Source organism: Fulmarus glacialis, unplaced genomic scaffold (assembly GCF_000690835.1).
Source record: "Fulmarus glacialis isolate BGI_N327 unplaced genomic scaffold, ASM69083v1 scaffold10325, whole genome shotgun sequence".
Taxonomy (NCBI): Eukaryota; Metazoa; Chordata; class Aves; order Procellariiformes; family Procellariidae; genus Fulmarus; species Fulmarus glacialis.
Genome location: NW_009214917.1, coordinates 14,365 through 25,886, shown reverse-complemented (window position 1 = coordinate 25,886; position 11,522 = coordinate 14,365). Strand labels below are relative to the sequence as shown.

The following is an 11,522-nucleotide window of genomic DNA, read 5'->3' as shown; positions in this document are numbered from 1 at the left end:
TCCCTCATAAACCTAGGGTTGCATAAAGGAGCAGCACTAAAAATATCTGATTAAAGAAACTTTTTTAGCCGTTAAATACTCAAGATTATTCGTGGCAGTCTTTGCTATTTGCTGCAGTACTTCATAAACCTCCTTTTTTCTTATTTCAAAAGTGTTACCAAGAAGCCCTGAAAGTCTCCTACTTTCCCGAGCCAAATCAGCAGTGTGGTGTTGGTGAGGGCTCAGCTGCTCTGACCGAAGACTCCCGTCCTGCACCGACAGCATCTGCTTTCTCTTCTGCCATGGACTTAGTCCCCGGAGGACTCTGACAACTGCACCAGCTCAATCAAACCCAAAGACCATTTTCTTATCAAATCTTTCACTCTGTTGTCTAAGAGCACCTTAATAATTCCCATGGCGGCGTTGGGCTTTTTCACCGATGACATTTTTCCCTTTGAGCCACGAGAACAACTTACGTCCCTTACCCACACGAGTGAGATATACCCAACCCCAGCCCACCCGACATCGGCCGATGCACAACACTGTGTATAATGCTCGTCTTTTGTGTGAACAAGGACAAGAGGAGGGGTGGTGGGTGCGCAGGTGCTTTTTGAGTAGGAAGGTCTGGATTCCCACCAAATCCTAGCTTGCTTTCAGGATCAAATAGATGACTCCACCCATACGCACGGATACTCATGTTTTACTCTCCAGTTTGCCACAATTTAACACATTATCATGCAAAAATGCTAAGGGCTTCAACAACTTCAGTTTATTATCCAAGGTATAAATTAAATTGGGAAACAGGAGGATGTTAAATCCAGAGACTAAGCTGCTCTTTTTCTTCAGAAAACAATAAAACAAGACTGCATTTCCCCCTGCCATGTTCCCCCGCCGTGTTTCTCCCCTCCCCGTGTTTCTCCCCCCCCGTGTTTCTCCTCCCCAGTGTTTCCCCGCCATGTTTCCCCTCCGTGTTTCTCCCCCCCGTGTTTCTCATCCCACTGAGACAACTGGTGCAGACCCAGGTCTCTCTTTGGTCTACCTCAGCCTTTCAATTATTCCAAGATCTTTTACATCATGATTATTTCTGTTTATGCTGTCAAGTATCTCCATGCTTTATTTTCTAAGCATGGAGCTTCTGATGCCAAAACCCAGGAAGAACCAGCTCTGCTGGGACAAGAGACTCTGGTGGCACTGGCAGGAGAGGCTGAGAGGTAAAAGCCTCGCATGCAGAGGGACATGCATGGGGGAACAGTCTGGGACAACACCGTCCTCTGGGAAATGTATGGTTCCCCCCATCCTCCTCTGGAGAAGAAGAGCTCTGGGGAAAAAGCCTAGCAATGGCAGTTTTAGCAGATGCCCTCGATAAAGGTTTCTGAAGACAACCTGGAGCAGCTGTCCAGCTTTCCTCCATAAAAGGAGCAGGAAAGAGAAACTCCTGCGTCCTCTTCCCTGGATGAATGGAGGAATTGGCAAAAAGACTTGAAGACCTCAGCAGAAAGTGCCTAAAACCTCGGGTCTGGAGCGGTACCCAGAAATGGGGTCCCCAACCTTGGGCTCCTCTTCACTGGGGCCCCAATTAAAAACAGAGGTGTGGCTTCCCCAAAACTGGCCTTAAAAAGTGGGAGAAACAGTTGGTGTTGCTTCATCTCAGGACTTGCAGGCAAGGAGGCTCACAGTGCCTTTGAGCTTGGCAAGAACACGGGGAACTGTTTTTGATAAATGATATGGATAAAATTGATGAGCCTTCACACAAGTATTTGTTGCTGGCTGCATTTACGGATTCGTGCCTTCCATGTTAGCTATTTAATGCATATATGTAAAACATGTTCTTTAGATGCATAATATCATATGTCTCCAGGGATAATACTCGGGGAGACTGGTTTTTCGGTGCAAATAAATGGTGTTGCTTATCTGCCTGCATTATGTAAAATGGACCATGAATTAATTAAACGGATGAGGTTTGCAACAAGCTGTGTATCGGAATGATCCTGCCCTCACGGTGCCCAGGTTTGGTCTGTTCAGGGCGTAAAGCCCTGAGACCCACGTTGGAGTTGCATGGTGATTTTTCCTGATATTCTTCATCCAATTAAACCAGTTTTGAGACGGATGCCCAGGATTTACTCGGACAAAACTCTCGTGTAACACACACCTGCCAGAGGAGCTGTCAGGGAGCTGTGGACTGCCTGGTGTAGGAAGGGAGCAGAGGGCAGAAAACTTTTAATATAAAAACATGCAAAGCGAGTGGGAAGTGAACAAAAAGCTTTGGCCACATGATGGCATCCTCGTCCGTGTGCCGCTCGCTGGAGCTGCCAGGCAATCTCCTTCTGTCTTGCTCCATCCAACCCCGAGTCCAGGTTTGCTGCCAGACCAGCACACGCTCCCTTCCCAACAGGGCAGCCCCACGCCGGGCAGCGTGCAGGTGATTTTGCGGTGACCCTCCCCTGCCAATGGCTTCCCCAGCCCAGGGAGAACCAGATACACTGGTTAGTCAGTGTATCACCCCGTTAGCATTCATAGACAAACCACGAGGGAGGCAAAGCAACGCTGGGCTGGAGCAGGAGGGTTTGGAGGGTGACAGCAGCCCTGGCCACCGTGCAGGAGGTCGGGCTCACGCCGGGTCAGGCACAGCAGGGTTGGGACAAGCGGCTTTTGAGGGACAGCACTTTGTGGCATGGTTGTACCCATCGCTGTGATCGATCGCAGCGGATCCCTGCACATGGAGCCCGATAAAGAATTTAGTCTTGAAGTAGTGAATGCGTGGCTGTGTCACCGAGGAAAGAGGTCCAGTGGGGTTAGGTGACACCATGTCCCTTCAGCCCTGACCTGGAGGAAGGTCTTTGGTGCTGGGAGAAGCCTCGTGGTGCCCACGGGTGCGAGGTGGGAGCAGGCTGGGGCTGCCCCCGGGACAGGGGGCAAGGAGGGGGCCACCTCACCTCCCTGTTTCTGCATCCCCGCTGCTGCTGGGCACCTATCGTGTCCTGGAGTCCTTCTCCCAGGCAGGTTGCAGCTGACCTCCCATGCAGGAGCTCGCCCCCAGCGGTTTTAGTGCCTGCTGAAGCCCTGCCTGCGATGGCTCCAGACCAGGCTGAGATTTTTTTACACATCGGGAGTCCCTGCCTGGCATGTCCACACCTCAGGGGAAGGCGAGATCACAGTCCCCATCTCGGTTTCTCTTCTTCTGTTGTACTCTGAGACAGAGGAGTAAGTGATGTCTTTGCAGACGGTAAGATCTATTATATCTCCTTGGTTTATCTAAAGTTTCTTGTTTTGTCGTAAAGGTTGTTATAGTGGAGATCTCCCTCCTACACATTGCATTCATGTAAGCCAAGAAGGCCATGCCTGTCTTGTACCCGTGAAGAAAAAGGAAGAGTCAGAAAAAATGGGGAGATCCAAGGAGAGAAGGAGTGAGAAGAAGTTCAAGTTGCTAAATTGAAGAACAGCTTCCTTTCTCTAAAGCCATCTTCTGCCTATATATGCTCCTATAGTGATGCATAGACTGATCACTGCCAACTTACCTAAGTAGTATGTAAAGTATCCTTCCAGAGATAGGCTCCAAAGGGAATTAAACCGTACGGTGAGGGAAAATATAAGTAGTTACACTGATTTTCAAAGCAGTTTTCCTAAACTGTAGATCCTGCGACAGCTCCAGAATCAGACACTAGTGGAACAACCAACCTGTTAAGAGCCATACATGCAGCAGAAGGAGAGTATCTTTTTAAGGGGGTCTCAGAGGTCCCATATGAGGTTTCACTGTAAGATATAAAATACTGGATACATTTCACCTCAGTACAGGTGAAATACTAAGGCTACTGGACTGTAGAACACCAAATCTCTGAAAGAAATACAAAGGTCTTGAGTGATGGAGAAAGCAATGGATAACCTTGGGTCACAAGGAGAAACATTTGGAGAAACAAGAACCTTGCAGCTGGGGAAGATGGGTTGAGACTGCCCTGCCGCCAACGCCCGGTGCTTCAAGACTGGCACCCACATGGCACCGCCTGCTGTAAAAGCACCAGGACTTACATAGCTCATCTTCATGGATTGGACTGGCTCATGGTCTATTCCCCCATGTTTCAAAACATTTTAGTGCTAACGTAGCCTACTTTACACATAGTATAGAACATCCTGCCAACTCTTATGGAAGAGGGCCAGCCTATTCTTACGCAGGCAACTACGTGTGAACCAGTATCTGTGCTTACTTCGTTATTAAATTGTGATTGCTGTGTTTCAGTTTTTCAATGCTTCCAGCATGGAAAGCAAGCTGCAATGCGGGTATGGCTGGTGGAGGGCTCTAACTCAGCCATGGAGTGAAAGCCTTGCGCTGTCCGTCTGTCCTACATGTTCAACCTTCCCCTGCATGCTGCGCTGAGAGGGCAATCCAGCACCCAGGGTCATCTCAGTGGGACAAGCAAGGAAGGGTGAGTGGACTTATGATCTGACAGTCATATTGCAATATTTCTCTTTCCTGGTGTGAAAGCAGTCAGGCCCACAAAAGAGGATGCTGAAGTGAAAGCAATGGCATCAGGAAAACCTTAAAATACAAAAGAACTGGTGACCTTTGTAGACAATTCCTCCTTTCCTCTGCTTCCTTCTGGAGACCGTTGATTGTGAGATGCACTTGCAATATGTGCAATGCCCAGCACGGCTGGCATGTTGCTGTCAGGGCTTTTTCCCTTTACATGCCTCAGCTCTTGCTAAGTATCATCGCAGCATGGAAAGCTTGGCTCCCTTGCTAGAAAGCCCAGCAAAGCTCTGGTGACTGTATTTTTGCATGAAACAAGGATGACTCGCAGCTCTGAAGGCCCCTTTCAGGTGTGCTCCCCCATCTCACAGCTCCTGGGAACCGCTAGTTTTGATTAGTTAGTTTAAAGGGTTTCAAATTAATTAAAACTCTTCTGAAAGTAACGGGGGCTCCATTAACTACAGAAGCTAACGTGAGTCCTGAGGATGTCCCGTGGTCCATCTGCTAGGACAGAGCAGAGCGTGTGGCTATCAGGAGGTGCCACTGCCCTCTTCAAGCTGGCACATGAAATGTTCCCTGGATTTTACACCTTTCTGTCATAGGCACTCTTGCTATTACTATGCTATGGTTTACCCTTTTGTGCAGGAATTAGAATGACCCTATTTTCCTTTATTTCTACACTAGCTTATGTCATCTTTATCTCAAAGGAAGGAAAAAAAAATACTCCAAGCCACCTTATCTCTGGAAAATGAGACTATGAATAGCATCTTTTCATTTATGGTCTTTGAAAGCTCTTACATCTTGATCAGTGTACACAGCAAATGTAAAACAAGCTGGTATGTTATCTTGGTATTTTTCTTCTATGGGGAATCTTTTTTCCGAATTAAAAAAACCCAAACTGTACAGTTTCTTTGAAACACTACAGTGGGCTGCAAATTCTCTCATGAGAACTCAGAAGACCTGGAGGTTCATGCTGACCAGGCTAAAATAGTTATTTGGAAATTGGACATTTATGCAACATTTTCAATCAATCAACCTCTCATCAAAATAGGTGCATTAAAAGAGAATATCTCCTGAAGTATTTACACGCAAATCAAAAGGAGCAGAGGGAACTGCCTGTAAGAGACCACAGAAATGTATTGGGAGAGTTTTGTGCGTTCACCTTTTCCAAATACCTGTTCTGGGCTGAAATCTTACAATCCTGTTCCTCAAAAGTTGTGGTCTTGACCCAGGCACACCCAGCTGATGTGCTGCCCTGGTGTTGGCAGTACCCTTGGCTGAAGGAGCTCTCTGCCTCCTTCCTTACTCCGCTCGTCCACTGCACATGATACGATCTGAAGTATGGGGAGATACGATCTGCTAATGCACGGTCCTGCCCCGGGCTGGGCACAGCCAGTTTCCCAGTTCAGGTTTCCCAATGGCAATGGAGGGGATGTTTCTAGGGGCTAATGCACCCGCTACCTTTGAGGTTGGTGACCTTTATTAAAAATCCTGGGTTTCAGTTCTTCGTTTTGTTTCTGATTTTTCCAGCCAGAAAGCCTAAAAGGGAAGAAAAAGCTTCAGAAAGACCTTCAGACTTAGCATTGGTGGCTCCCCACTTCGACAACTGGTCTTTTGAGGCTTGTGGGCTTGTGACCTCGGAGGGTCACCTTCCTACCTACTGCCATTTGGCTACTGAATTTATTACGAATTTGTTTCAGTTTTTTTGAGCGATGGTTGAAAAACCTCTATCTCCTCTCTACATTTCGGCCTGCGTTGCTGAAAGAGAGATCACGGGAGAGGAACAGAGGGCGATCAGATACCTGGACCTGAGGACAGAGAATAAACTGCTGATCGTATTTAACACACAAATGACAACATATTTGTGAAAATACGTTGCCGCAGCTGGTCATCAATATGAAGACTTTTAAAATATCAAAACTAAGTGTTTAAAGATTATATAAAAAAGCTGGTCTTTTTGCTGGGATGGCAGCAAATATTAATTTCCACAGTCTTTGGATCAGCCTCTAAATGCCGGAATAGAGCCTAAACTCTCCAAAGAGAAGCCGCAACCGGTGCCACTCGCTTCTGTGCCCAACCCACTGCTGCCCTAACCAATACATGGAAAGTTCTTTCTCTGCCAGTTTGACTTCTGGTGATTTCTGATTCACTGTAAATTGAATACAGCTTCTCTGTATTTGCCCTGGAGCAAGAACAGCATGGGACGGATCTCACTGAGCAATCAAATAGAAATGAACAGATGCAGAGAGCGCTGGCGCCGCTGGCAGATAGAGACTGCGAGGAGGAACCGTGGGCTCGGGGAGCAGCTCTGGGAGCCATTCTGATTTTCAGTTAGTAACAAAAATACAGATCTTGTCCTTTTGGGCTACAGGACTGGGAGGAAGTTATCTGAGTTATAAGCTCACTGTCCAGTGAACATAATTACATCTCATGGATGGAAAGGTCCTAATTATGTATCTTGCATACAACTTATGCCACCAATCGCTTTCACTTACAGAGCACGGCAGCTGCATTGAGACATCGTTCCGTAGGTGAAGAGGCCCTACAGACCCAGCTAAATATATCAGATTTTGTAAAATCCTTGCAAAGACAGAGTGTAGCAGCTACTGGGCAAAATGGGATTTCTAATGAACATATTTTCCTTAAAAACAAGAAACAGTAGAAATTCCTGGTGGTCACGAAGAGCCCCTTGATGCTCTCTCCCATGGCTTGTTACCATATTCCTTGCACAACCTTGGCTAAATCAAAGATGTTTGTGAATTCTTCCCTTTAAAACCATGTAAAATCATTTTTTCAACCATCTGAGAAAACAAGCATCCCACAAATGTTACACATCATTTATTTCCTTCAGGGACTTATGCTTCAAACTAATTGTTCTAGCTCTTGCCGGGGGGCTTTACCAGCTGAAGAAACAGAGAGCAGCACGCCCATTGCTTTGCTTGAGCAAAAAGCTGTTTCCTCAAGGGAGACCTACCCGTCACGGAAGTCTCTTTACTGCTTTTCAGGGAATCACGGGCTCTCCATCACAAATCAATGATTTTAGCCCTTCTCTAACAGCCCAGTGCCTTGAAAGATGCCACTGCCTGGCTCATGAATGCCATCCCTCCCCGCGATATACTTTTGTTGATCATAACGTAGCTTGCTGCCAGCTTTAACTTGCCAAGGGAGGGTCTCTGGCTTTTTCTAGGTATTCCCTGGGGCCTGTGTGAAAGCTGCCTAATGGGATGTACACTTCCCACACTACATCACCTAAGGACGAACTTCAAAGAAAAGGAGGGAGCACCCGCCCCAGCGCGGAGCCGGTGCTGGGTGCTCGGCAGGCAGGGAGGCAGGGGCAGGAGCACAGGCAGAGCCTCCTCCGCTCCCCGGGCGTGCGGGCAGGCACCGGAGCCGCGCTCGGCCAGATGAATCCCTTGCCGGTAGGCAAATGCCAGAGAAAAATCAGCAAATTGCAACCCGATGTTTTCTCGTTCTAGCAGAGTTTCCAGAGAGATCGTGCTCATCCTTCAGCCAGACTGAGCAGCTGAAGGCTCAAGCTGTTGGAGAAGATCTTTGAGGCATAATGGGATTTAAGGCATAACAGGAGGGAAGCTTAAAAGTCAACACTGGGGATCTAAAGGAAATCCGAAGGGCTACCACTTGCTCTGCTGAAAAAGGAAAACCTCTGCGGCCACAGGAAGTTCTAGCAGACATTCAGCCTGATTTGGAGACTCCAGCTGAGAGAATTTCCAAGTTAATACCTTTTTGGTCACCTAGGACTATTTTTGCACCCCCTCCTTTCTGCTTAAAAAGGAACGGGTGGGATGAGACATTGCGGTCAGTGTTTGCACTCTGAGGGCCCGATCCGTATCTGCACACTGGTGCACTTGCACTTGGCAAAGGCGGGATCTCAGACAAGGACTGTGGGATCGCCCTCTGGGCGCGGCAGCTGTAATTCAGCGTGACAACTTCTCCAGGCACCGCTCCACAACTCCGACCGTTTGTCTGTCTGCTCAAGAGACCCCTGCAGCGTTACCAACTTTCTCTGAGAAAGGTCCTGCTTTGAATCCAGGGGGAAGCCAGCTTGCAGCCTCTCAGTTTGTTTTCTCAGGAACTTTGGCAATGCTGAACATAACTGCCTCTTCGCTTTCATGGAACCATAACTTACATAAGCACAGGAGACAAAACCCACATCTGAAAAAAAAAGTGCTTTTGTAGATTTTTAACCATTGTTTCCTGTTGGGGTGTGATATCATAATGTTCAAATTAATCACTTCTGAGGAGCATCTGTGAATTTCCACAGTACTAAAGAAAAGTCACTGCAGTAGGTGACTCAATTCCGCATTTGATTTCTCTAAAAAGCTGTCCAAGCTAGTGGGAAAAAATAGTGGGCACCTGGTATCAGTTTTATAATTGGGTTTTTCCATATTAGAATGGGAATTTTGTGAAGACTCAATTAAAAGGAGTGTCCTCCTATTCTTCTGTCACCCATCAGACTGAGTTGCACACGAATGCCAGCATGCTGTCATACATACTCTTCTCTTGTTTGCTGCTCTCTGTGCAAGCGCAGAATTGCAGTGTCCGTGAAATTATCCGCTATACAAAACTTCTACTTGTAAGTGGCTCTCTAGCACCTTAATTCTGTAAAAATGCATGCTTGTAAAGTAGATGATAGTAAATACTGATTTCTCACTTGTTATTCTTTCAGAAGGGAAGTTCTGTAAGTTGCCCATGTAGGGAGACAGCGGTCAGCGTGAGTACCTCGCTTTTGAGAATATCATGAAACGAAACAGAAATGTACTTGTGTGCTGAATGCTAGCAATGCTGGATTTTAATGCTCACTCTTTTCATTTTCAGTCATGTTCATGTCTTCCCATTGCTGAGGTAAGTCTAACGTTTTAAGCTACTGTAGTTGTTAAAGAAGTTCAGTATTAACTGAGTTTAAGTTCGTTCACTTTGCTCCTTATATAACTTTTGCTTTCAGTTATGAGGAAGATTTTAATACACTAGTAGCAACAAAACTGAGCTTGATGAATAGTGTGGGGAGGGACGCAGAAGTCCTCCCATTATCAGTGCAACCAGAACCAAGCCCAGAGTCAGGCAAAAGTCCTCTGTGGGCTTGACTTACAAATCAAGAGATACAGGTTCTTGCTTTGAAAATCTCTGCAAGACCTTGTTTTATGGTTAGGTGCCTAAATACTGAGTGAACCTGGGCCAGAGATGTCAGGCCTCAGATGCTCAGCTCTAGGTGTGTCCAAAAACCATTTCATTTTTGCAAGCCTCCTCAGACATGGTGAAACCCAGCATTAGCTGAAACTATACTTCGAAGAGGTCACTTTTACGGTTTGAGGTTTTCTGCAAGATGTGGCAGGTGTTTCTTATGGCATCCATGATGATTTGGTGTTTTACAACCCTCCCAAAGTTCTTGTATCAGTTTTCAATAGAATGCAAAAAATTTAATTGTGACATGCTGCCACGTTTAGGATTAGGTATTTCTTCTTTCTGTAGATAAACACAAAGCGCATTCTAGCTTTTTCTAATGCTTTCTTCGTTTAACAGCCTGGCCACGAATTGGCATGCTTTGTGGAAGGAACCGAACACATGCTGAAAAACAACATATCTTCAAACGCAGTAACTGCATGGCTTAATCTAACCTTTCAGACGCAGCTGGGTAGAAACCTCTGTGAAGTAAGACTTGTCTTATTTTTCTATAGATCTTTGTCTATCTTTTACAAAAGAAAGGATTTTTTTGTAATTTAAACATTTGTAGCTGTTTGATTAATTTCAAATGTGTTTTAAATACTCGCTTTATGCAGGAGACAGATATGATAGCTGCAACACGCGTGAGGCAAGGGAAAGCTATCAAAACTGGCAGAGGAAGCAGGCAGAGGGGTTCTGCCCCACCGTGCCCCTTCCCTTCTCCAAACCCCTTTAGCATGAGGACCTTTAAAGAGAGATCTCTGGGAGAGGAGCTTAATTTAAATTGCTTTTCTATTCTCCTTTCTCAAAATGCGTTTCTACACTAAATAGTATGATATAAAACTGGAGAGTAGATGTGCAGAAGTGGCATGGCTGGGGACAGGCAGGCGGAGGCATCCTTCTCTTCTGGAGCATTAATTCTACCTGAGCTGCAGTTTCTTAAGGACGTTTGGGCATGAAATACTGCTGTGACCTGCAGCATCTTCAAACTTGTGGTGATGCTCAGGAAGACTCCTGGATCCCCAGATGCCTTTTCTGAGGCAGTGAAATACCCTTTATTTAGATACTGAGCAAAACTGTTGTGTAATTCAATGAGACAGGGAAGATGCTGATGCTGCAGTGTCTCCAGCGCCTTTAAGCTAGCTTCAAACTTGCAGGGGGGAATATTGTTAGAATGGCACTGCACCACCGAGCAGACCCATTGCCCTTGTCTCACCTCAGACTGCTCTGTCTCCCCTGTTTTCCGGGTTGAAACAGCCTAGTTTAAATTACTGCAGCTGTAACTGTAAGACAGCCCAGCTGTCCCCTTCTCCGTCACCATGAAAAGCCACTGTTACACGCACTGCTGAAGGAACAGTTCTTTAGGAACTGTTTTTGAAATCCTTGCTTAGCTCCAAAGAATGTATATTTTAACTGTTTCATCTAAATCCTTTATTTTTTAGAAAACCTTTGGTAAGCCAATCTTTGTTCTTTCTTCCATCACAGAGCCTGGCACGCGGGGATCAATGCCAGTACAAGACCAAGGGAAATGTGAAGGAATTTTTGAACAAAATCCTGAGAACCTATCAAGCAATCAATAAACCTAGAACTTAAAAAAAAAATTTTAAAAGCTTCAAAAAAACCCAAACCTCTTCAATAAGAACAGGAAGCAGAAAAGTTATTTATTGTATTTATTGTCCACCCGAAATATAAAAGAAATAACAACTGCTAAACCAATAAAACTATGATTTACCTGAGCACCAAAATTATTCAAGAGTCTTCATTTTATATGTTTTGTACTTGGTGAAAGGTTTGAACATCCTGTTTTCATACCAGTGGGTGTCAAAATGCTTCTGCAAAACAATTTCACTCATGTGAGATGCTACAGCAAAATGCACACTCTGACCACCGTGTAGTACCAGAA

General features: G+C 45.8%; 1 protein-coding gene across 1 annotated transcript; it reads left to right on the top strand.

The window, feature by feature from the left end:
- Positions 1-6,153: 6,153 nt before the first annotated feature.
- LOC104077493 lies at positions 6,154-11,212 on the top strand. Its single transcript, XM_009578749.1, has 7 exons — positions 6,154-6,276; positions 7,654-7,860; positions 8,853-9,035; positions 9,129-9,173; positions 9,278-9,304; positions 9,980-10,108; positions 11,105-11,212. Exons 1-7 carry the CDS (start codon positions 6,154-6,156, stop codon positions 11,210-11,212), a joined length of 822 nt encoding a protein of 273 aa, XP_009577044.1.
- The last annotated feature ends 310 nt before the right edge of the window (positions 11,213-11,522 follow it).

Coding starts and splice junctions, on each gene's coding strand:
- LOC104077493 (XM_009578749.1), top strand. CDS start 6,154: ATGGTTGAAAAACCTCTATCTCCTCTCTACATTTCGGCCTGCGTTGCT. Junction 9,305..9,979: donor CATGTCTTCCCATTGCTGAG/GTAAGTCTAACG, acceptor TTCGTTTAACAG/CCTGGCCACGAATTGGCATG. Junction 10,109..11,104: donor TGGGTAGAAACCTCTGTGAA/GTAAGACTTGTC, acceptor CTTCCATCACAG/AGCCTGGCACGCGGGGATCA.